The sequence below is a fragment of the Peromyscus leucopus genome, chromosome 4 (genome assembly GCF_004664715.2).
Source record: "Peromyscus leucopus breed LL Stock chromosome 4, UCI_PerLeu_2.1, whole genome shotgun sequence".
Taxonomy (NCBI): domain Eukaryota; kingdom Metazoa; phylum Chordata; class Mammalia; order Rodentia; family Cricetidae; genus Peromyscus; species Peromyscus leucopus.
The window spans coordinates 90449788-90476422 of record NC_051066.1 but is presented as its reverse complement, the minus strand read 5'-3'; the positions used below and the strand labels follow the sequence as shown (position 1 = coordinate 90476422).

At 40.3% G+C, this 26635-nt stretch overlaps 1 protein-coding gene across 2 annotated transcripts in view; it reads right to left on the bottom strand.

The window, feature by feature from the left end:
- The window catches only part of Cdin1 (CDAN1 interacting nuclease 1), a 211781-nt gene that overhangs the window by 102071 nt on the left and 83075 nt on the right, over positions 1 to 26635 (bottom strand). For both annotated transcript variants that reach the window (XM_028875771.2, XM_028875772.2), the window contains exons 6-8: positions 14915 to 14994; positions 14516 to 14565; positions 9816 to 9883 (exon numbers count right to left, since the gene is read on the bottom strand). In XM_028875771.2, coding sequence (XP_028731604.1) covers positions 9816 to 9883; positions 14516 to 14565; positions 14915 to 14994 — 198 coding nt within the window. The remainder of the gene's footprint in view (positions 1 to 9815; positions 9884 to 14515; positions 14566 to 14914; positions 14995 to 26635) is intronic.

The following is a 26635-nucleotide window of genomic DNA, read 5'->3' as shown; positions in this document are numbered from 1 at the left end:
TCTTGCTGTTATTACAAACGTCTGTGCCTCATCTCATTGCAGTTGGGAAGGATAAAAGTAACCCTTTTCCTTCATGCTTTTCTCTTTCATCACTGGTGCTTTAAGTAATGCCTCCCTTATCTGGTTCTAAGGGCAGAGTCTCTCCACAAACCCATTCCTTACCGGGGACTATGCTACTATTGGGTAGCCATGATCACATTCCTACTTCTCATCTGGCTACTGATCTGTGCAGATTTCTCCTCTACGACAGACAGGTGTGCAATCTACATTTTCCCCAAGAACCATGCATTTCATATGGGTTTTTATGCTTTACACATACTTTAGCTAACTAGTTACTTAGGATTCTTGACTCTCCCTAGCTGAGACCGGATGTCTGAAATATATGTTGTATCCTCAGAGAAAAAGGGTAATTTGTTAAGAGAGGAGAAAAAGTGAGGGCTACGATCTGAACTTGCACTTCAGCACCTTCGCCCCACCCTGCCTCTCAGCCTCACCCAGTGAGCACAGCAGATAGGGAGAAAGACTCTTCTAGTCAAGGCGCATACATAAACCTATGCATTTCACAGCTCCAAAACTCAGGAATCTCATGGTGCAAGGTTTCATCACCAAAATAACTATAAGAATATTATCACTTAAAAGCACACTTGTTAGCCCTCATATCTACAGAATAAAGAAGTATAGATAATCAGAACCTCATGAAACAGTATTTCTGTGCTAATAACATGTTAGAGATGACTAGTCCCACATTCTAATTTATATATCCTAAAAGAAGCCCAGAGAAGTTAAGTTGTCCACCATGACCTGGACTTCTCAGAGAGCAAAGAGAGAGCCCATGACAACCAAGTCCTGTTTTGTCCCCACAACTCTACAGCATTCTTAATTATGTCAATAATTAATCTGGATCATGTGTGATATTTATGAAGAGTGAGGGATGCTCCTTTTCCTCTTGTGTGATTGGTAGATGGCCACCTGTCTGATACTACCCGGAGGAACCGAATAACCTTAATTTCCAGAGCATTGGTGGTCAACAAAACTACATCCAAAGAAGAAATGGAAGTTCATTTTAAAAACTACATTTAAATACTATTATTTCAATTATACAAAAACACCACAGGTCTGTTTATTTTTACATTGCCAGGCCTGTTCTTAGGTGATACTGTAAAGAGGGACTAGATGTGGGTAAAGAACATTGTGAACATTTACTTTCTCTGTCCTTTGAATTATCTCCTTGAAATACCCAAAATATCCAAAGCAATTAGTTACTAATTACACAATTTCTTTGTTTAAAATAAAGGATTGAGTTTTAATCAGAGAACAAGCAAGACACATCTGAAACTAGTTAACATATACTTAAGAATCATACTCAAGACTACTAGAAAACGTTCTCTTTAACCTGCACTGTTTTATCAAAATCTTTAAACTTAAGAAATATATAATTTCCTAAGAAACAGTGTAAAATTCCAGTTTGCAACATCTGAAAATGAGAAGGAACACTCTGAAGCGACCCGTGATTATAAAACACACCAAATGATTTTAAAAAAAAGAAATCCTTTAAGACCTTGTACATAATTACTAAACACACAGAGAGCCCAAAGTCATGCATCAATTCAAATGAAAACCACAGCTTATCTCTTCTACTCTAGTATTTCATGTGCTTGGACCACTTCCTTTTGAAGCCTTCTTAATTCAGTGCTTAGAGCTGTGACCTTTCTTCTCTGTTTGTTCCCTGTGAACAAGTCTCACAGCCTTTCCTGCTGAAGGCATCAGTAGAGCTTCGATAATAGTCGCCATTATATATGCGAACTGTGCAAAGGTACACGGGACACATATGTATTGAATGGGGAGACTTTGTCACACAGAAATGAAATCTTTACCCAACCCCAGATTTCATTACAGCCATTAGTTTCAACTTCTTCCCCCAAAGCCTCTTATCAAAGCCACTAATAAGGACTGCAACGGACTGCTCTGACCTTGTCCTCCCCTTATGTCTTTAGGGGACAATACTGGGGGAACTGAAGTGCCCTGCAGACAGGGAACAAACAGGAGGTCAAGGAGATGGAGCAGCAGGAGGAGCGGCTAGGTAGGCCGTCCTGGCTGCCTGGTGTTGTGGAGACTGGAGACACAAACTTCAACAGCACAGCAAATTACTGGAAATCCTTTTGGCCTCATGCTTCAAAGGACAGACAAATCGGCATGGCAGACAAAGAGACACACCCAGACAGGCTACAGTGAGGGCACTAAGTTGTAACACAAAGACAGCAACCCGTTCCTCCTTAAAAAACAAGGGGGCCTGGAAAGTCCTAGAGCCTTCTTTGCCAACCTCAAAATTTTGACAAGTGGTTGAATGTCAGCCTGTCTCTCCCAGCTTTCTTCTGAATTGGTGTCCATGAAGAGGCATATTCACAGTTACAAGACACAAAAAGGAGCCCTCATGAGGCAGATCTGTGCCTACATATACAAATCTGTAGATACTGCCAGACCACTGCGTCAATTCAGTAGCAACAGTACGTGATTTTACTCCAGGTAAGCAGTGGCTCTGGAGAAGAAAGATGGAAACTGCAGTTAATTCACTGTAGGGAGAGACTGTTTCATTTAGCTGCCCTGGAGCTATCCTGCCTGGCATTGCTATCTCACACTGTGGTTCTATTAGGTAGTTGGCAAACTGTCCCCCAACCACCCAGCTGAGTGGACACTAGACCCAGATCAGCTGATAACAGAGTCCTTCCTGTGTTTTGTGGTCGTTTTTGAGAGGACAGGACAACCTTTTCTGAGATTATAATTCTAAGAAATAAACAAACTAGCACCTACCAGTGACCGTCTTTGCTTCTTGAGAATGAAGGAAGCCTTGAGATGAACGGTCCAAGAAGGGCAGAAGGGAGCTATGGGTGACACTGCCTTGTCTTCTGAACTCCAGACACACCGGAAGCAGAGTTCTCTCTTTGGGAGTGGCTGGGTCTGTATTAGAGCCAATCAGCCCTCTGTGTGTTTAAATGCAATGGCTTGTTTGTATTTCGGCCACTAACAACTAAAATGGTTGGCGGCCAGGAAAGCAGAAGAACAGCAGGCATGTTGTCTCAGCATAGCAACTGGGAAGGACGGGCCTTGGGCCTGGAGCACGCAGTGCACATTATTACCTTTCTTTGGTGTTTCAGAGAGCGTGTGTTCAAGCAGCAGGGGGGTGCCTATGGTTTCTGTCTCTTAGTTCTAGAGGGAAGTGTGCACAAGCATGCTCGAGGACAGTCTCTTCTCGCTGCAATGTCTTCAGAAAGGGGGTGGAACCCCAATTCCCCATGTCCCTAATAGTGCACCCCTGCCACTTAAAAAACCTACCTTCTTTTTAACCTTCTGATAGACAGGCATTTAAGTGGTTGAGTCCTTATGAAAAATCTAAGTGACTGCTCCCTCCAGCCTACATAATCACATTTTATTTCTAGTCTCTTATTACCGCTAACATCTGCAGGTAAACAATCTTAGCATTCTATGTCTCACATGCTCCTGCTGCCTATTACTCACCTGAAGTCATAATCCCCTGTTTATCACATCAAGATCACTGCCCCAGCACAGCATGCTTGTTTTAAGGTGGAGAAGAAAACAGCAGGAACAGATGAACTCTTAGAAACAAAGATCCTAATTTCTTACAGCAAGGGACATCCTTCACTAAGCCTATTTGGCTTTACACATTATACCCTCTTTGAGTCCCAGAGAATAATAGACAAATGCTAGAAATGAGCCCATGTAAAATATGCTGGTTTGTCCAAACGTGGGGGGAAGGAATGAGGCAGGGGTAAAGTAAGTGCCTCTCAGGTGTCACTCAAAATAATTGTTAGTGTCTACTAACAGGGTAACATTCGCTGGAAAGAATAAAACATCTCCAGAGCCATCCTTATTAAGCTAAACTTAACAAGAATAAGCACCCAACAGTGGCTGTTCGAGTCACTAATGAAAGTCCCCTTGACCTGGAGACATGCCAACCTATGCTGATGAGTGGTTCATCTTCCGTCTCCAGGACCAGCTCTTTCATATTTTTCCTAGAGGTGCAAACCGTCTTGTCGCTCCTCACTGTCACCATTTCTTCCCTGCAGTCCACCGCTCCTTCTGCTGAAAGGTCTCAAAAGCCCCCATAAAAGCTACAATCACCCCCTCCCCTCAAAAGAAAGAAAAACTGAAGAGAAGATACAGCACTGAAAAGCATGCTCTCACAAGTCACTTGGAGACGCAGTAGGTAAAACATTTTCTATTTTGTTGGTACTGGGAATGCAGTGACTTCAAAAAAGAGGCCATCAGGAAGGTCACTATACTTCCTGGTCAATTCTAAGATGAGAGCTCTCTGTGCACTTGAACTTGGATATGGGTGGCAGTTCCTGAAATGTTCTGAGACTTTAAACTACTCATTGTTGATTCTAACTCAGTGACCTGTGGAAAGAACTGCTGATACACAGAGGTCTACAGAAAAACTTCCTCTAAGTTTTCATACTTGAGTCAACTTTTCAAATCCTTCACAGTGTCTTCCCATAAGAAGCACTTAAAAGACCGCTGAGCACAATGGCAAGAGAGTCAACCTGGGGAGTCAAAGCAGCCATCCTGGAAGTCCCAGGGGAATCCTGGAGAAGGGAGCTAGCTGAGCAACGTACAAAATTCTATTGTCGTGACTTCAGTAAAAAACAATTTTGGCGACAGCTGTGGCTTTTTAACCTCAAAAATTTAGCTATCAGCTTTTAGTATAGGAATAGTATATTCATACCCCTATTGGTTCTTAGTATAAAAAAAGGAGCTAGAGAGAGCTCCATAGTAAAGAACATGTACAATTCTTGCAAAGGATCCAAATCTATTTCAAGTACCCACATAGGGCAGCTCAAAATCACCTGTAACTCCAGCTCCAAGTGATCTGAAGCCTTTGTCCTCTGTGGGAACCTGCACGCATGTACACATACTTACATATGTACACATAATTACAAAGTTTCAACAAAGCAAGTAAAAACAACAAACAAACAAACAACAAAAGAACTCAGTGTACAAATCACCACTAGTATCTTTTACTTCCACTGAGAAGATACTAAGCAGATGCCTGCTAAGTTGGGTACACTAAACAGACCCCCACTTCTCCAGGACAGGGACCAGAGCTCTACAAAAGCAGGACCTTAACTGCTGGATGTCTCCTTCTTACAATAGTACTCATTAGCTAACTTGTGGAATAAATATCACATCTTAGTTGGAGAAATTAAAACTAACTGTCTTATTTCAAATACTTGTATAATATGAAACAGACAAGTTTTTAAGACAGGATAAATCCATATGAGTAAATGTATATTTTCAATTCTCAAGACCTTCCCCCACAAATACTCTGTCTTAGGGTGCCTGGTTAAATCCTACGTCACTGAAACTGCTCAGCTAATAGCTGCAAGACAAAGAAATTCAAGACAGAATTAAGGCTATAAAAACGGTACTTAATTTTCTTTTCTATTGGTGAGTGAGAAGTAGAGGTCAGAAAAAATACAATGGGTGGAAATTCTACAACAGAATAAAATGATTCAAGGGAAGTCATAAGCTCTAAATTACAAAGAATTAATGTTTAAGCAATAAGCAAAAGAAAAACTGTTTTGTAAAAGGAGTCTAGAATATAAGTGGAGGAAGGGAGAGGTGGAGGGAGAAAGAGAAATTATTTCTGCCTATTAAGGAATCAAAATGAGGACAACATTTACAATGTTTGCAACAGCATTCAAGGACCAGACATGGAGGCAAGAAAGAATATGGTTATTTTAGTGATGTTTATATACTGAGACTTTCCCCACACTTCCTTTAAAATAACCATCTATTTAAATTTGCTTGGTGCAATACTTTGCAGCTAATTAATCACTAAGGAGTTATTTATAAAGTAAAAGAACAATAATTCCACAACAATATTTCATACAAGATTTAGATTTTCAAGTTTTAGCCATAAACCAACATTGATAGGTAAATGCTGCATTAGAAGACTTACAATGCATAGAATAAATGAACAAGTTTTTGTATTCTGATGAGGAAATAGTCTACACGTAACTACAATCATTGTATGGACTTGTCCTAACTTACTACTGTTCCTTCATTGTTAACATCAGTTAGGCATCTTCTGAGAGTATTGTCAGGTGGCTATTTCCTCTGAACTGAAACATCTGTCCTCAAGGGAGGAGACAGTTTTCTGAGACTCAGAAAGCTAACAAAATGCACAAGGCTCGGCAAGTTGCAAGATTCCCAAAGCTGCTCCCCCAGCTTATAGAAACAGTGGCCAAGGGCCAGGTAGAGGAGACTCCCTTCAGTGGAACTGACTGCATGTCATACAGTGAGCTCTAGCACAGAGCTTTCCAGATCACAGTGGGGAGGACTTTTCTGTGACGCAGCTGCCTCAGAGTCACAAGTGCCTGGAAGTTACTCCAATAAACTCACTGGCTCACTGCTTTAGTCATGACTTGGGTGGAAGCCCTTCTCGTGTGTCACTGATGACCTACCTTGTGTGGTCAATGTTTGTTTAAGTCACACAAAGCAAAGGCACACAACAAAAGTGGAACCCTAACAGGGACCACCAGAATCTGAGATGAGTTGCAGGGAGGGGCAGTTATACAGTCTCTGCAATGGGAGATAGAGCCACAGCTGAGTCTGACCTCAGACGGTGACTCTGAAATGGTTACCCTTCTCCATGTGGTATGGGATGCTGGTTTCCCTCCCAGAGTGGGAGGTCCATGCTCCCTGAAACAGGTGGTGAGACATGCCAGCAAATGGAAGCCATTTTAAAGGCTGGTATCTTCAGGGGGAATCCTACAGTGCCTGTCCTCCTCTATGTTATTCGGTGTAACATACTTCCTTGATGAATGGGGTCTCAAATGAGTATGGGGTTGTTCCCTAAATGGCTGGTAAACTTAACAAGTACATTGCCATGTCTGAAAATAGAACAAATGGACCAGGATCAAAAGCAGGCTGTTGCCGGGGTGTTGCTTTGGACTATAAAACAGGCAACTGAGTCTCAGCTGTTCACTCAGAAAGAACCTGCCCATGGAAGAGTGGAATTACAATGAGAAAAGACACAGGCGCAAAAAAATGAAAGATGGGATGGATGTATTAGCTTGTAGCTGTCAGTATGCACAGCAAAAAAAGGAATTAGAATAAGCTTTTCCTGGGATCTAAACGATCTAAATAAACATGGAACCCATAGGAAGAGTAAGATAGGGAAAGAGTGAGAGAGAAGTCATAGAAGACACCGCTCAGGTCCCAGCTTTAATACAGAGGACAAGAAAACATCCATTTTAGCATGCAGAAGGGCTAGTACAGCAAACTGTAGCAAGCAAAGAGCATTCTATTTCAGAACTGCTTGGGATAGGAAAGCTTTTAAACATGTCATGGAGGAGTCACCCAGAGCATGGCTCATAAGGCTGTGGGACATGGAATGGATGACATCCTGAATGGCAGCAAAGCAGAGAAACTGTGATACAATCACTATGCCTCTTTGAGACTAGAGGTACATGAGCCAAGGAGGCGAGAAAGTCAAGCCCTAATGGACTGGCTCATACAGGACACCTGGCATTATCAGTTGAGGTCTCGTGAATCTCAGGGGCTGGAGGACATCAAAGTTAGGATTTAGAAGGCCCAGGAGGCTAAAGAAACTTAGTGAGCTATCGAAGTTGCAAGATTCACAAGGTCAAGGTCACAAATGCAGTAAACAATTGCTCTAAGGTTTCCATGCTCCATTATTAAATTATTACATTATTACATGTCCTTCCTGGCTTTATTCTAATGATGAAGAGATGTTGAAAAAAAATAACATTGGACAGTAAGATTCTCTACTGGGTCACTTATGAATGCAGAGAGGGGGAGTCTGAAACGTTATACTAAGAGAGGAAGAGATTCCTTCTCATGGTGTGACTACAGGTTGTATGGGAAACTGTAGGATAAAGCTTTCCTGAATCTTCACTTGTATTGGGATGGAGTTTTCTGTGATGCAGCAGCTTTTGGGTCATCCATGCTCTTGTAAGCAACCCTGGCAAACTTAAAGCAGCACGGATTACAACTCGCTTGTAACTGTTTGGTCTGTAGTCAGTTCCCTATCTAGTGTGAACAAGCATTTGTTCTTATTCCCTTCAAGAAAACTCACAAAACAGGTATGCTTCCAACAAATAATGCCCTGTATATCTCAGAGCACAAAGGAGTATGTGGGGCCCATCAAACTCAATATTTAAAAATTTCTGTACATTCTTGCAATTGGAAACAATTATTTGACCATATTCCAGCACTGGTATTTGTCAGTTGTAGTAAATCTAGTCTAACACACTCAATTCCAGTTGTCTAAGATTCTAAACCTAAATTAGGTCACATCTAAACTCTGTTCTTTCTTCCAGTTGGAGTCTGCTAGTCCTCAGGGAGGAAGCATTCAGAAGTTAGGCTAGACAAAGAAATGGACCCGAGGGGGCTTGACTTGTCCACAGACAGATGGTGCCAAAGAATAACACCAATCAGCTCTGAAAAGACGACTACTTAGCTAGTGACTTAAAAGAAAAATTAGACTTGGCTGTGTCCACAATGACCTGCAGCTGAATAAATGGTAGATCACACACTTTATAATATTATCAGAAAGCTATTGTTCTGAAACACACGTTAGAGTGCCTCGTGGGCACATATTATAACTATATTATTACAGCTCAGAGCTGTTACCCATTTCATTCAGCATTATGCATTTTTCAAAGGAAGTTTATTCCCACACTATATTATTTCCATAGGCTCCTCCAGAATTAAGTTGCCCTTCTTATATAAAAACACTTGGCTGTTTCTACTGTTGAAATTTACTAACTGGAGACCATTTCCCTAATTTATCAACTTTCTTAAACCTTAATTAGTGAATATTTGTGATCTTTCTCAGCTTCAAAGTACCAACAATCTTGCAATACATCCTTCTCCACTCTCCAGTGGAATAAAAAGCCTGGGCGGTATGAAAAGATCTATTCTAGGTTTTATGGATTTGACTTTCCTTGGCTAATTTGTTGTCCATTTTATACTAAAATTAAGTAATGGAATATGTTTTCCTTTTTTGTCCCTACAACTAAACTATAAAGGTTCTTCAATGTCTGCCTGAACCTGTTTACTAGCATGACTGGTGTGGATCTTTTGTTAGTTATCACAGATCCAACAGAGGGAAGCAATGAATGCTTCGTTGGGTGCTTTATGGTTTCCATGCTCCATTGTTACATGGATGTCCTTTCAGCCTTTATTTATAATGATGAAGAGACACTGAAAAGAAAAAAACACTTTACAGTAAGATTCTCTACTGGGTCACTTATAAATGCACATTTAGGGGGATTTTGAAAAATCATATTAAATCTATGATGCAATTAATATTTGGCATGAAAACAATAAGAGCTTAATATTTTGCTTTTCAATAACAGGACTTTCCTATATGAGGAGATAAACATACCTAACATGAATTTTTCCAAGTATTCTCTTTAATATATAAAGCATTTTATAGATAATATTTCTTTGTTTCTCTCTCTCATAAGGTTTAGATTATGGTTAATATCTCATGACACCAAAAGTAATACTGCAACAGATATTAAAGCATTTTTTCAGCCACTTATTCTATAAAATATTAATTGCAAGCCCGTGCATGTGCTGTCTACATAGGGGACTGAGTAAGAGAGCTCCTGCCCAGGTCTAAATCAATAAAAGATACCATGCAGAGCATCAATCATCATCTTCTCTCCCTTCAGAACATACTACCTGCAGGTGGAAGATTTGAAAACTCTATCTTTAAGTCCCCATGATGACACTACATGCTAGAGAACCTGAGCAACACTTACCTAGGAAGGACAGGTTTTTCTTCAGAAGTAAGTCTCTCAGCAGGACTTCATGCTCATAGCCAATAGCACTAGACAGTTTAGTTAAGGAGGTAACACATACAGAAAGGCTGAACTATCAGGAAAATTCTACTTCATGTTAGGCTGAAATGGAGAGTTATGTTAACTATACAAAAGCCTTCCTACTCAGTTTATGCCTTTGAGGAAGGAAATTTCTACATGCATTTTCCCCTCATTTAAATAAGGTAGCAGGATTTTTCTGTAACACATATATTTTGGCGAACAACGATTTATAAATCACTGTGATTTTAATTTCTTTTAAAAATAGAGGAATCACTTAAAATATTCATTAATTTGCATTAAAAAAACAGGCCTCCAATTCAATTTAGTACATATTAACTAAACACTCACTGAGTACAAGAAAGAACAGTAACTAACCAGTCTTTGCTCTAGTGGTTTCCAATCTTAAGAGTCCTAGAAACTTGTGAGATCCATTTGCCAGTCATCACCTTCTGCTTCACTTACAGGGGTACAAAGGCTGTTGCCTGTGTGTATGTGTATGTGTGTATATGTGTGTGTGTTATATTTTTAAACACAAGAACAAATACAAATGCACATGAACAGATGCACACAGGAACATATAAACTGTTCCAATGCTTTCTCCATGGCAGACATCATATCAAGGGATTGAAGTATGTTATTCTGTCCTCACAAGTATAAAAAGGCTTGTTTTAGCAGACAGGGAAAGGGACTCAGAGAAGAAACCGCAGGAAGCTAGTAAATGTGTGGGAACGCAAAGGGTGAGGGTTGAGAGTACAACCCAGTGGTACAGTGTTTGCCTAGCACTCTTGAAACCTGGGTCCATCTCTAGCAATGAAGGAAAACAAGTAAGTAAAGGCGGAAAGAGCTCTCTCCAAGGCCTGTGTTTGATCACACTCCTTTCCAAAAGCATCAGAATTATGTAATACTGGCCACTAGTCAATGCTTCCTAAGGACCACAAATGCTTTATGCTAGACCTTTAAGGATTTAGCTAAATGCATAGCCTAAGCCTTTAGGCTAAACACCTTGAGATCTTATTTGAGTCTTCACAACAACTCCAAGAGTAGATAATCTTAGTCCCATTTCTCATTCATATAAAGTAAGGTTTAGAAATGCTGAGGACTGAGCTCAAGGTCCTATGGCTTATAAATACGGAAGGCAGAGGCAAAGTTTGCCTTCTTTTCTGAAGAAAGAGACTATTCTAAGTCTCAAAAAGTGTTCTACTATTCTGGTCCTTCAGACCAATTGAAGGCACTCAGTAGAAACAGTCAGGATCACCTCCTTGATTGTCCACCCCACCCAACCCCACATCGACATGAGTGCAGCACTCCTTGACTTACCAGAGATGGCTATCCTGATCATGCATTGCAAGCATTCAACTTCAATCAAAAGGTAACTTCTTTATCACCAGTTAAAAAAAAAAAAGTTACCCTACCCTTTATCAATGAATTACAGGTGACTGTCACTAAAATCTCCTGATTCAAGAAATGCAGTCACTTTGTCCATGATTGAAATAAGGCCAACGTCACCATTACTGCCCCCGCCCTGTTTTGTTTTTGTTTCTCTTCCAATGCACATGACTGCATTTGTTTAATTTTTTTAACTAGGTGTGAAAAAAGTAAGCGAAAATTTGAAACCACATAATTTCACACATTTTCTGAGTCTATTCAAGACATTTGATCTATAAGTCTCAATGGCCTCTCATTACCAGGGTATCCCACATTTTCAAACTAAATTATTTACTTCTTTCCCCATAAGTGTGCTCTCACTTTTGTTGTTGTAAATTATTTACGTCTACCATGTTGAATCATGGAACTGAGGTTACTGATGGTACAGCACAGAAAGCCACAGCCCCGGATGCTTCCTGAGTCCTCATCCCCCTTGGCTGCTCTGTCCAGACCTTCGTCGAACAGCTGTGGCCTAGAGTCCCACACGGGCTAGAAGAAGTGGCTGCTTCTTCACGGAGTTTGCTTGGTGGAAATGAGAGGCAGAGGCAAAGGTATGGGGGTGCAGGGCACATACTACACAAAATAAATAAATAAACAAACAAACACAGCAGGCACCAAAAGGAGAAATAAAGCACCCTGGCAAGACATCCTCTTCACCACGGTGACTGGTGTGCCATTTTAGCAAGTGACCACTTCGCTTTATTCTCCAAACACGAATGCCTACAGGTAACATTTTCATAATGGAGTAGGGAGGTTCTGCATCTATTCATTTACCAAAAGTGTGCTTTCTTTGTACGAAACTGATGTACTTAAGTGAGGGTAAGCAAAGCAAACAAACATTATCACAATGATCAGGACCACACAGAAAAGCATTTCTCACTTACAAAGAAAACCAATCATTTCATCCAGTGTGAAATAAAATAATTCCTGATGATCAGTCTAGGAAACATCTTTGCAAGCTTATTTATAGTATATGAAACTGACACCATTTCAATGCAGAGATACAATCAGTCTCTCCACAAACTCCCCAGCCTGTTTTATTTTGCACAGTTACTCCAATCACCAATTTTAAATTTTCAAAAGATATACTTCTTGATTATGCTTTGTTTGATATAGACATAAAAATGCAAGGTCTACAAAATAAAGTTGATAAAAGCAGTAATTTTTACTAGTAATAAGCATAACAGAACTGCCAAAATTGGAATCTAGTCACTGAATACCATTTATATACATACATCATTATATTTATCAATTGAAATTATATAGTCCATTAAATCCTACTGACAATACACAGCCAAAAGAGAACATGAATAATGGCAAAAAATATATATGTATACAAGGAAAATATTCCAGACAGAATTTATAATGCTCCATAAGCAGAAACACTTAGACACTGTCTATAAGGATACCTATTATTGATGTATGGTAGTGACCATGGGGCAAAACTTGTAAATAACCTCACAAGCTATTTTCTTCGCCAGCAATACAGCAATCTAGTTTCCCGTAAGCATCTCAACTATTACTGAAAAATAGCCTCCTGGCATTTACAAAGCAGTTGACTTCATACTTTAGTCCATGCATATATAATTAGAGAGTTATATTTAAAATCAATATGCAATCCTTCAAAAGACATTATGCTTTTAAAACCTTAACTTTAAATTGATTTTTAACTATTTTATGTGCTTTGAAATTAGCATGTAATTCAGCCCTAGACACTCTGAGATGGTGTCAATTGTTATATAAATGTGCTGAAGTTTATCACTGAGGCAATGTGAGGTTGGCCCTCCTACAACTTTTAACACTACCATTAATTTCACACCGAAAATAGAAGCATAGTTACACTTTAGTCAAATAAAAAAGCCAGCTTTCGACAATATCATGGTTTGGTTCATTTTAGTTAAGGGACCAGATCAGAGAATGCATGATAAAAAAAAAGCTACACCCTAGTTACTCAATATTCTTGTGAGGGGGTTCTGTTCAAAGATTATGCCAAATCTCAACTGTGTCTTTAGGAAAGTAATTTTCTTCTGAAAAAGCTTGAGCCAGGTGTGGAAATACACATTTGCAATCCCAACACAAAGGAAATGCTGGCAGGAGGATTGGGAAGCACAAGACCAGCCTGGACAATAGAGCGAAACCATGTCTCAAAAATGTTTTCCTAACTGTCTCTAAGCCTTTGTGAAACTAGAATTATATAAATAAATATAGACAGGCACAAACATATATATGCACACACATATGTGCACATATGAGTATGAATACGCACATATATGTATGGATATGCACACATATATGTGCATGTGTAGATACATGCGCGCACACACTCAGTTTCCAACAGAACCCAACAAAAATTCTGACTGCTTATCCCTTAGTTAGAGCTGACCCCTGTGTCATCCCTGCTATCAAAATCTAGCCCAGGAAGGCTGTGTTTTTAAATGATTTCCACCAAAAATTATGAGTATTGTTTAAGAAAGTACTTTTTTCCCTAACGTGTTATCAAAATTCTCACTGTCATGCCATATCATTTATCAATAATCTCGATTGAAATCACTGCCATTCATCCAGCCTAATTTTAAGAAGTAAGCATTAACTCCTTAGGAACATCAGTGGCTTTAATAACAAATGACTGGACATCTGCTTTCACAGCCTTCAAGTTGGTTCCAAGGGGAAAATTAGGACTTTTTCTCTAAAAATGTTTATTAGGAATCCAGATAACAGTGCGGACTGCAGTCAGGATTTGAGCAAAGACAGTCTACTGCCCTTTAAAATGTGGTGGTCTCCGGTGGCATTTCAATAGCATCATTCCTTAAGTCTAGGTTCAAAATTTATTCTAGAACACTCACCTGAATTTGGCCCATTTAAAATGGAACTTTGTTACACTTTAAAACTGGCCACTGGGATGGTTAGATACACTCCAAGACAGTGTGTTCCCCGCCTAATGACTCTGCACCTGAGGCTCACTGGAAACTGAGAAGTGAAATAAGCATGCAGATGTGCACCTGCTGAACTGACATCTTCCAGTGGCCTCGCTGAGCTTTCCTAAGCAGCTGAGAAGAGTGGTCTGCAGTGACCCTCCAGTTGATGGAATGTAAAATAGGAGAGGATGAAATGTGTTTTGTGAAGCAGAACTTTATGTCAGGTTAAAGCTAGACACATCTCCTCCACCGAGTCTGAGCTCGTCAATTGTGCACCTAAAATTTTATGGGGAAGGATACTGCTTGATGCAGTCCACCAGCGGTCCATAACAGCAGTCGTTCACAATGCACTGTGGACAAATAAGAGAAGGGTTATAGGCTGGGGTGACTACAAACCCACCACAGTAAATATTCTAAAAGCAGTCATTACCTTTTTTCACCCCCCCCAACACCCAAAAGAAAGCTATCAAAAGGCTATTCAGATTTAATCACAGAAAACAAAAATTGCATGCTTTTTATTTACTATAAAAGCAAGCTATTAAAAAGTAAAATGCTCTCCTCAAAAATATTGCATTACCATTTATGGTGCGCCCTGACCTCAGTGATAGTTTATGATGACAGTAATTAAATGAGGTTTAAAATCCTCTACTCGGCTAGGCAGATAACAACATCGCCACTGAAAACAGCTGTGATTAATACCTGATAGACCTGGTTGGCTAGAACTCCATCTGGAATCTGAGAAGGGTCCCGTAGCATATTATTTATAACAGACTTGGAGGCTGTAGAAGGAAAGAGATGAACTATTAGCAGACAGTCAACACACTTTTAATATGACATGAGAAGTGACGTATACCAAGGTACACACAGATCATGAAAAGAAAAACAGTACTGATACTGATGATTTCCCCAAGATTTTCATCTAAGAGAAGCTTTTAATTAGATCATTTTTTTTGCCAAGTATTTGTAAGCTACATTGCCAGACTTGACAGTGACTTGATTTTTTCCAAGGTAAATTAACAAGTGTAGACCTAAAGCATATGTCTATTTGCAGACTAATCAGCTTTGGAAAAGCCAACTTTGGGGAAAGAAAAAACCCAACAGCAATAACCAGAAAAGATTTAACTTTTACAGGTAGAGATCTTATTCCCAAGCACCTGTACTTGTACAAGTTAACTAGGGAAGGCCAGAGTCACAGGCTTCACCAATGCCAATAAAAACATCTCTCAATACTAAATCTGTCCAAATCATTCCCATCAACTGCCACCAGCTGTTATGTCCATTTCACAGGTGAGGAATATAGGTAAGACAGGCTTAGAACTGTGGGACTCTGAAATGAGGAAAGTGTGTGTGTGTGTGTGTGTGTGTGTGTGTGTGTGTGTGTGTGTGTGTGTACTATTGTCTTCTTGTAGCTATTATTTCTAGAACCCCTGACACAGACCATATTCTATGAATGCTCAATTTCCTTATAAGAAAAACTACAGTATTTGTATATAACATACCCCACAATCTGATATATGTTCTGTCTTTAGATTGCTTGGAATCTAACTTAATACAAATGGCATGTAAAGCATTGTTACACTGTCTTTACTGAATAAGAAAAGTCTGTATATGAATACAGATATGATTTTCTCTCATGCATTTCCTATTAGTAGTTGGTAGAGTCCTATGTGTGGAACTTAAGAGGATAGTGTGGTGATATATTGTGTACCCTAATAAACTTGATTGAGGATCAAAAGACAGAGCCATCCACTAGATTAGACATAGAGGCCAGGCAGTGGTGGCACACACCTTTAATCCCAGCACTTGAGATCTCATGCCTTTGCTTGGAAAGCACACATGCCTTTAATCCCAGGAAGTAATATGGCAGGGCAGAGAAAAGAATATAAGGTGTGAGGAAACAGAATCTAACTCTCTTTAGGCTGAGGATTTCATAGAGGTAAGAACTAGTGGCTGGCTGTTCTGCTTCTCTGATCTTCAGTTTTCACCCTGATATCTGGCTCTGTTTTTATTTTTTTATTTTTATTAAAAGACCATCTAAGTTTCAAGCAACATCATAGAGGGTCTATCATTTGGGGAAGGCAGGGTGGATAGGAAGTAGATATATTTTATATGTAAATAAAATTTCTACCCCAAATATGTCTCATCTACCTGCAAACTAGTCTGAAATCCCAGGAACCACCATGCTAGAAGAAGGGCAGAATGGAAACATCATGAGAAGGGTGTATGTGAGGTGCCAAGCTATGAAAGCTAGGTAGAACATCCTGGTCCTGGTGCAGATCAATTCTGTAAGAATCCTCCTATGGAATCAACATCAAATATTTAGCAGGATGGCTTAGGGAATGACCCATGCAGGGACAGCCTGAATGCCACTTGTACAATTATCTAGTTAAGAAAGTTAGTAAAGGTCATAGCTGGGTGTGATTTTAGTACTTGGATAATTTAAGCTTAGTTTTTACTATCATGTTCTCTAACAACTTCCGTGGCCTTGGGTCACTGACAGATATGGGATATGATAGTAAACACTGTGAAAAGAAATAAGATGACAGCATCTTTAGTGTAGAACTGATTCTCAAAAAAATCATTTTAATTATTGTCTATGCTAGTTACACACTGCATGCTTATAGAATCGCTGAGACATGTAACAGATATTTGCAAACACAGGTTTTCAGTACTGGGGAGAGCCTATATGGAATCTCAAAAGAGCATCACCTAGCTATCTCATCCAATCCTGTCTTGCATCCAGTTCAGCAAACTAGCAAACAGTGTGGCCCCTTGCATTCAATGACTTCATCTGTAGGAAGTGATGCTATTATTTGAGTTGACTGCTCTAAACAGTTCTCCTGTGAGTCTCTTGAGAAAACAGCTGCCACATCATTTTGTTAAAGTTCAAGTAGTAGTCTGAACCAAATGAGACTTAGATGTTCGCTGTGTTTTATAAACTTGGGCTATACTCAATTATTTTTGACAGAAATTACCATGGATAAGTGGTATGGATACTGAGAATATGAAACAGTAACCCATCACCTTACTTAGGAACAGATGATGTGGGAACAGCACTGAGGAGACAATAATGTGCCTGGTGAACCTGCCCACTTTCCCTGGCATAATTCTAAAGCCTAGCCAGATGGTGGAGATCAAAGCAGTTGTTCACATGTGTGGTCGCCTTCTCTGAGAATACTTCCTTTGGTGTGTCACTCATTCGCAGAGGCTAAAGACACATACCTCTTTCTATTTTACTCAGGGAAACAGCAGCCTTCTCTGGGCACACCTGGTCATGAGGTGCAAAGGTGTTGCAATGTAAATTCAGGCCCATGTGAAGAAAACATTATTTATAGGCAAGTGTGACCCAAAGTGCTAGCCAGTGGAAAATTACTGACCTCTTAACAAATTACATGCAAATCCACTGTTCAAATAATTTTCAAAGGCTTTTTTTCAATAAGACAGTCAATGTTCCAAGATCTAAGAAATGTAGGTCATTTATTTGGAGAGGAAAAAAAAAACATCAAAAAAGAGAGTAATGGTTTTAATTTCATCACAATATAAACCTTTGAATGGTGCGCTTCTCAGGATTCAGTTGGGGAGTTGACTTAGTGGTTAAAGTGCTTGCTATACAAATCTGAGGACAGAGTTTGGATCCTCAGAACCCATGTAAATGCCAAGTGTGAGTATGGTGGCCATGTTGTACAGCACTCAGAAGGCAGAGACAGGGGACCCTCAGAGGGAAGTGCTAACAAGACCAGTCAAGCCATATTGGTGAACTCTAGGTTTGAGTAAGACAGCCTTTGAAAAAAGCAGAAGAACAATTGAAGATGATCTCCAACATCAACCTGGGGCTTTCACATGTACACACACACATACAACACATACACATACACACACACACACACACACACACACACACACACACACATCACAAAAATAGAAGAAAAAAGCCCCTTTAATATGTTGAAGAGAAAACATAACATTATGTTGGTTACATATAATATATTGATAATAAGTTGATTACAAAAGCAAATAACAAAATAAAGAGTTAGTTATTTTTAATAAACTGTAAAGCCTGCAAATTGAGGTGCACTAACTGGGGCTGGGTGTCCCAACCCCTAAACCTAAGGATCAGGGCACACTGTGGAAGAAGGGGTGGAAAGACTGTAAGAGAAACAGGATGCCTGCTGTGACAGAGTGCCTTCTAGACATGACAAGGATGCTGTACCCAGGACATCTCAGCAGTATCAGCAAGATGCCTAAAGATCTACTTAATAGCCACACATGTCAACATGGATCAGTGAGATTTCACAGGGCCCCATCCCTAGGTGAAGAGCTACAGGCAGTCAATGACTGTTGAGTGGGAGAGAACCGGTTTTCTCCAGAGATGAGCCCTTTGATGTCTTTTCCAATTCTAAGTGGTCAGCTCTGAACACATGTACACAGGAGCAGCATCAATGGGCACAGTGTAGGCCTCCAGATTTTTTGACCATGGAGACAGAAAGCCTGTTCTCCCTTCCTGATGCTTTGCACTGCAGCAGATACAGATTTCTCCTTTTTAGAAAGAAGGCACAAAATAAGAATTCAAGCCACTTGGAGGCATGGCCACATGAACAGCAAAGGGCAGGCATTGGATAAAGCATGTCACAAGAGATGGCAGCAATGTTTCAACTGAGGCAGAATGCTTAAGACTGTGAATGAGTTCATTATAGAATGCTTCTAACATAAGAAATGTGCAAAATCAGTATAACAAACACTCATGGAGTTGCTGTGTGCTTTGACTCATGTATTTATAATAGGTTTACTTCATGTGCTTTAGTATTAATTTGTGTAAACTCTTTTCTGTTAACTTACATTTGGACTTTACTCTCTTATGTTTCATGTTCTGTCACTCCTTTCTTTTCTCTTTGTCAAGTTAAGTTTTACTCATTTTTTTCTTTATCAAGTTATTCCTTTGAAACCAATATGTTCTGCATCTATTCCTTTGGTCATCCTCTCAAAGTGTCCATTCTTTGACATTTCTACATGTAAGGAAATAAGACAGTACCGTCAGCCTTCAACACCAGGTCTGAGAGATGAACTAATCTTTGCAAACGGAAATATGAATTTAGAGCATAGCTTGACCTTTTACCTATTTAACAGAATAAAGATATTAGATTCACTTGTGGGTATGTGATCTCCTCACCCATGGGTTTTTGCTCAGATTTACAGTACAGACATGTGCTCCCTCCTGTGAAGCAGGGCTTAAATCCAATCAGAAGGTGGTTGGTTACCACTGTAACGTTCACACCACTATTGCGCCCGTGAGCATTTCTTGCCAGGGTTATCACTATTATAGTCCACAGGTGCACAGGTTAAGACCCTTGGTGACCTCTTTCCCCCCAGCAGCCTATGTAGCACCTTCTGGTGCTATGAAAGCTGGCCATCTGGGAGGAAATTTCCTGGTTGGTACCAACTTGAATCTTCCATGTCCCATAACCAGTGTAATTATTTTCCCTTTTGTATTCCCATCTACACACACACACACACACACACACACACACACACACACACACTAGAGAGAGACAGAGACAGAGACAGAGACACACATACACAGAGAGAGACAGAGAGAGAGAGAGAGAGCACAAGCAGTTGTTTTGCATTTTAGAAGAAAGTAGAGGGGTAGAGGAATGTGCTCTGTCACTCAATATATCCCTAGCACTTTCTACTTTTTCAAAGAGTTAATTCTTAATTCTTTAGTTTTACCAACCATTTTTCAATTTGTTTTTCAGCTTTTGAATCCTCTTGTCCATTCCCTTAGTTTGGGTTCTCGGCAGTAAACAAACATTAAGTTTGGATTCAAATCCACCAATGTGCTGATCTCCTAATCTCTTTCTTTTTCCCTGATACACCACAACCTAAGGGTATACATTGTAAGTAAAAACAACAACAACAAAAATTTCTGGTCCTTTTTTCATGATTTAATCTATATGCAGATGTTCACTTCTAGGCCTGGTGACCTTCAGTATCCTGTCTGTGAAGGAGAGTGAAATGGGCATCCAGGACAGTGGTGAAGGTTCAATAAAATAACTCCATAAAGCACTTCCGCTGACTGAGACTTGGGCTTTTACAGTGCTTACGTGCTGGCTCCACTGTTGATGGTGTGGCTTGCCTTCCACCTCCAAACACTGTACTGTCAGCAAGTACAGGATTACTGTCTACTGGGGAGTGACTCCATGAAGTCAAGAGTGTGATCCTAAAGTAGACAGTACCACAGCCATAGACAGCCAAGTAAATCTGCTCAAAAGCAAAGACTGGCAATGGCAGGCTAGCCTTTAAATCAGACACACAGATATGCGTAGACACACACGCATGCACGCACACACACCACACATACTTTTTTGGCCAAAGTGTACAGTTCACTGTCAAATCTGTCCTAGGACAGAACTGTGACAAATTCTTCTATTTGTGCCAGTATTTGGTTTAAGTGTTCTCAATGGGATTAGGCATGTTGACATAAAGTTTGTCCATAGCCACGTAGAAAAAGATTTTTTTTTTCTCCCTAGCTAAGGGCATATATACAATCAAACAGGGCACAGACCTTAAACTCACATTGGTAATGTTTGCTTCCCTTGAAGCCAGCTATTAGGAGAAGATCCTAATGCAAGCAAGTAGATGATTATGCTCTGAAAACCCCTCAAGGTTCCACCTACAGCCAACATTGACTTCTGCTAGATTATACCTGGGCTTGAAACAAAGCCTATCCATCTAACTGAGATCTCTAATCTAAGATCACAAAGAAGCCTATGCATAGTGGGCCAAGAGCACAGCCTGACTGTGGAATGGATAGTGGTTATCAACAAAAGACAGGATGAGTAACGGAAGGGCGAAGAGAGACAGAGGACATGACTATCTGGAAGACAAGTTCATGTATAGTTGAAGCTGTGGTATAGAGCCTATTTGGCTACCCCTGGGAAACCACAACATTGTAAGACTCCCAAGATGCACCACGTGATTCTCCTTTGTGTAAGGCTGCCAAAAGAGACTGAGCTCCAAGTCAAGCAAGCCTAAATACCAGTGAGATTTAATCTTTTCTTCAAAAATTGGTTTAAGGTCTTTGGAAATCGAAGTTAGGGAACTCTCAAGCTACATCTCTATGGGGATCAACATGTCAATGTCTCTCCTGGGAAGCTGTAATTTGGCTGGTTTTTTATAATTGCTGTAATTTTATAGATGGGGATGTTCCTCCAAGTTGCAGGCTTTAGCCCATTGGTTTCCTTACAACATACAAGTGATGCCTAATGCAGTTGGATATCATCTGACAACTGAATCCTACAGGACAAATTAAGTTCTGTTCTGTCTAGTATGTAATCAAGTAAGAAATTTAAAAGTTGTCAAATATGAAAGTAGCATGTAAGTAAAAGAAGAAGACATCTCCAAAGAATGACCTGATGATAATCAGAACCATGTCTCTGGCAACTTGCAGCTTCAGGACCACTGTATACCATCAACTTGAGTCAACCAAATATCCCAACAGCTATTATTTGAGCATCTGGCTAAGCTGTGATTTTTACAAAAGTCCCCCCCAAACTCCTATACACAGCCTACACAGAACTACATTTTTTTTCTCATCTTTCCCTTGGCCTAAACTTTGAAACCCAGTTCAATTCTTACCTCCTCTGCTCAAGCTATTCTTGTTTTTATAACCTGCATGTAGTCTTCATTTCTTAGACTGGAAAGGATTCTATTGCCTACCAATCTTTTGGCAATTGTTACTTTGTCAACTGTTTAAAAGAGATTCATCAGAATGCTATGATTTAAAAACCATACCACACTTTAAAAAGACAAGTCATTGGCTACGTCTGTGGGGGAAATTTCTAGGTTGGGTTAATTGAGGTGAGAAGCCCTGCTCTAAATATAGAGGGTGCCATACCATGTGCTGAGATCCCAAACGGAACAAAAAGGAGAAAGGGAGCTGAGCATTCGTCTTTGTCTCTGACTCAGGACTACAGATGCAATGAACAGCTACCTAATATTCCTGCTGCAAAGACGTCTCTGTCAGGATGAGCAGCCATCACCCATGAGCCCCATCGACATTTCTGCTTCTCTTCAGCTGCTTTGTCGGGCCTTTTGTCAGGAAAATGAGAAAATAGCTAATACAGGAACTAGTACATAGGAAGAATTAGTGTCATCATAGGTCCCCAGATGATAAGGAAAAGTCTCTCAAGTTTAGCGCTACTTACGAAGCCACAAGTTTTCTGAATCTTAAGCTCAGCATTATATAGCTCTACATTTCTGATTTTGATGTTTAATTTATTCACATTAAAAACTTAAAATGTTTAACATTGTTGCCAATTTCATACATGCATGCAATGCATTCTAACTACTCTTTCCTCCTATCTGCTCACATCTCCCTTCCGTCTCTATCAACACCACCCCCAGTCTCCTTCCTAGACTCATGACTTTTAGTTTTGTGACCCATTCAGTGCGACCAAGGCCAGCCATGATGCCACTGAATTAGGACAAATAATTGAGGCCTGGTGGGGCATGGACACAATGGAAAGGAATGAGTTCTCATCTGGGACATGCAGTAGCGAATAGTTCCACAGCCAGGCGTATGCCCCTGAGTCCTTCCTCCCTCCATGTTTTACAGTCAATGGATTCATTCTCGTGGGCCCAGGGTGGGCAGCCACAGCTGCTGTGAGTGCCTGATTGTAATGACTGTCTTGCTCAGAAGATGGAACTCTGTAGCTCCTTCCTTTATCTTCTGGCTCTATTCTTTCTGCTCCCTCCTTCTCAGTGTTCCCCAGGCCTTAGGGGGCAGTAGAAATGTCTTTCTTGGGGCTGAGCCCTCATCTGTCACTTATTCTCAGTCCTTTGTGCAGCCCTGAGTCTTTCCATTCATCATCATCCACTGGAGAGAGGCTTCTCTGATTAAGGCTGAGAGTAGAATCTGTCAATACGTATAAACATAAATATTTACAAGGCAATGACTTTCTGTCAATTTAGCTAACTGATGGTCAGTTCCCCCCAGGGCCTATGATCTTCCCTGTCATGTGTCCTTTAGTTTGTTCTGTTTTTATTGATTTAGTCATTTTATGCATTTGTTCTGTCTACTTATTAATTTATTCATTTATTTTTAGACAGAAAGTATACAGGACTGGGCATCTATTCCCTGCTCTGGAGTGGGGCTCAGAGAGCAGTTGGTTAGCCACAGACCAATAGTGCCACTATTGCGTAACTAGGCACTGTGAGGATATACTGTGTATCAAACACAGCTTGCCTGAGGGTCAGAGGACAGAGCCAGCCACTAGATAGAGGCCAGGGAGTGGTGGCACACACCTTTAATCCTAGCATTCAGGAGGCAGAGATCCATCTGGATCTCTGTGAGTTCAAAGCCACCCAGGACTATATGAGATTAATTCAGTCTAGGAGAGAAACAGAGTCAGTGGTGGCACACACCAGCACTTGAGATCTCATGCCTTTGCTACCATTATTTGGGAAGCACATATGCCATGAATCCCAGCACTAAGAAGGAAGTAATATGGCTGGGCAGAGAAAGACATATAAGACATGAGGAGACAGGAACTAAACAGCTTTTTTGTCTGAGGACTCAAGCCCTTTTGGCTAAGGATTCAGAGGGCATTTCAGTCAGAGGATTTTAGGAGATATGATCTTGCTTTCCATTTGGCCTGAGGATTCGGTAGTGGTGAGAAGTTTTTCTAGTGGTTTGTTCCTTTGTCTCTCTGATCTTTCAGCGTTTACCCCAGTATCTGGCTCCAGGTTTTTTATTATAAGACCATTTAGGATTCAAGCAACAAGGCACTTCTTGCTTGACAGGTTGATGTCCTAGTTTGCAGAGTTTATAGCTGGGTAAGATCATTGATGTCTTTTCTACCCCATAGCTTACATTGCATCTCCTAAGATGATGAATGTAAACCAGAATTCCTGAATTCTATGAACCAGCACCCAACTTTTTGAGACAGGGTTTCAGGTTTCAGGCTTGCCTAGAACTCAGTATGTACCTCAGATTGGTCTTGAACTTGCAGTGATCCTCCTCCCTCATCCTCCCAAGTGCCAAGATCATATGTATTAGCCAGCATGCCTAGCTAAGCAAATGTTTCTTAACCTTAAATGTTTTTTTAACTACATTTATTCATTTAGTTGGGGGTGGGGAGATGCATGTCATAGTTTGTCTGTGGAAGTCAGAGGTCAACTTCTGAGAATGAGTTCTTTCGCTCTACGATTTGAGTCATAAGGACACATTTCAAAACAAACAAACAAAAAAAGGATCATCCATCTAAGAATAATTTTATAATTTGTTTTAAGTTGACCTGCCCAGCCATACCACTTATGCAACTTACATTTTTTATTTTTAAAATTGTATTTTAATTACATTTCTCCCTTCTTTTCCTCCCGCCAAACCCTCTCACATACCCCTTCCTGCTCTTCTCCAAATTCATGGCCTCTTTTTTTCCATCAATTATTATTGCATACATACATGTATTTGTATTTACATATATATATTCCTAAATACAAGCTGTTGAGGCCACATGCTACTTACATGTATGTTTTCAGGGCTGACCATGTGCTAGTAGACTGCCACGGATATGTGCATCTGATTATGCACCACCACTATGGAGAAGACGTGGCTCACGGGGTGACAAAGCAGCTATTTGTATCAGAGCACTTGACGTGCTGTTTGAAAGCAGAAGGATTTCTCTCAGGTGCTATAAGATAACAGTGCAGTACTCTGCTGAATGAATGAATGAATAAACACGCTGCCAAATGAAAGAGAAGGCTACTCAAAAATCCAGTCCTATTTGTAGTCCCTATTACTAGGGTGAGGTTTTTTTTTTTTTTTTTTTTTTTTTTTTTTTTTATAGCCAAGTACATTTAACTTCAGGTGTGGTTTTCCTTATTATGAATGAATAGGCTAAAAAATTCATTTAGGGGAAACAGAATAAGAAGCAATATAATTCAATATATCTTAGAAAAGTGTTGAAAACATATAAGCATGTGTCCTCAAAAGGGGTGTGTTTATCTCTGACATAAGCATGAGAATGACTTTACTAGCATGTATATAACTTCTTTGGTAACAATTACCTGTCATTTTATAAGTGTTTTATATTTATGTCAAAACAGTCGATCTTTTGAAGGAGAGTCATACATTTCCACTTGGATATGTAAATGGGGCTGGTGAGATGACTCGGACAGTAAGACACCAACCTTCAGCACTGAGGTCTGACACCTGGGAATCACACGGTGAAAGCTGAGAACCAACTCCCGAAAGTTGTCCTCTTAAACTCACATATGCACATGTAGACACGCGTGTACATATGAGCACATACACTAAATATATTGAAAAAAATGACACAAATATCAAGAAATATTATCTTGGTATCAGGCAGATGTACCAAAAAGTTAGCTATAGCTAAATTTCTAAAATTTCAGAAATGCTAGTTTCCTATTTGTACCATGTCAGAGGAATGTTCACTTAGGGATGTAAGGCACCTTAAGTTTCTATTTCACTGTGTGTGTTCAAATGTTCGTGGGTGCCTGTACATGTATGCACTTGTATAAGTGGGGGCCCAAAGACAACCTTGGGTCTTGTTTCTTGGGAGTCATTTACCGTTTTTTTGAGACGAGGTCTCTCACTGAGCTCATTAATTAGGCCCATGTGGCTAGCCAGCACACCCCAGGGATTGGCCTTTCTCTGCTCCCACTGGCCTGGGATTACAAATGCATTGCTACCATGCTGGCCTTTTTACATTGGTTCTGGAGAATGAAATCAAGTCCCATGCTTGCATGGCAAACAGTTTACTGTGCCCCACAAATGTCCATTTCTAAAGGGGGGGCGGCAAACGAGTAATATCAAACATTTACTTACACAGCATGCCAGGCCTTACTCAGAGTGCTTCAGCCAGGTCTAGGGTACAGTTCCGTGGCAGAGTGCTCCTACTGCGTGCACAGTGACCTGGTTTTGCCCACCAGCACCCCAGGAAACAAAACCCCCACAAACTTCACTTGTAATTAACTGACTGAAATTTTTATGATGTTCCAATGAGGAGGCAGCTAGTGTTATCTTCCCAATGAAGAAAATGCAGCCTGGGGAGTCAGCAGAATACTGTCAATGTCTCACACCTGCTTAATGAAGGGGATATGACTTGGGTGTAGCCATTCAGTCTGTGGGTTCCTTGGCTATTTTTCTCCACCTCTAGTTCTGTATTTGAAGCCATCTGAAGCTTTCTGGATCGATGCATCCTGCCTGTTAGAGTGCCACCTAAGCCTTCCAGCAAGGCGCTCTGTGCTCTGGGCAGAGAAAGCAGGGCCTGTAAAGATGTTGACTTTTCTTATTTCTTCTGGAACCGAGGTTGAGAGTGGAGACGGGTAAAGAAAAGAACCAGTCCAAAGCCGAAGGAAGAAACTCATGGGAAAGAAAACCTGACAAAGCTAGGC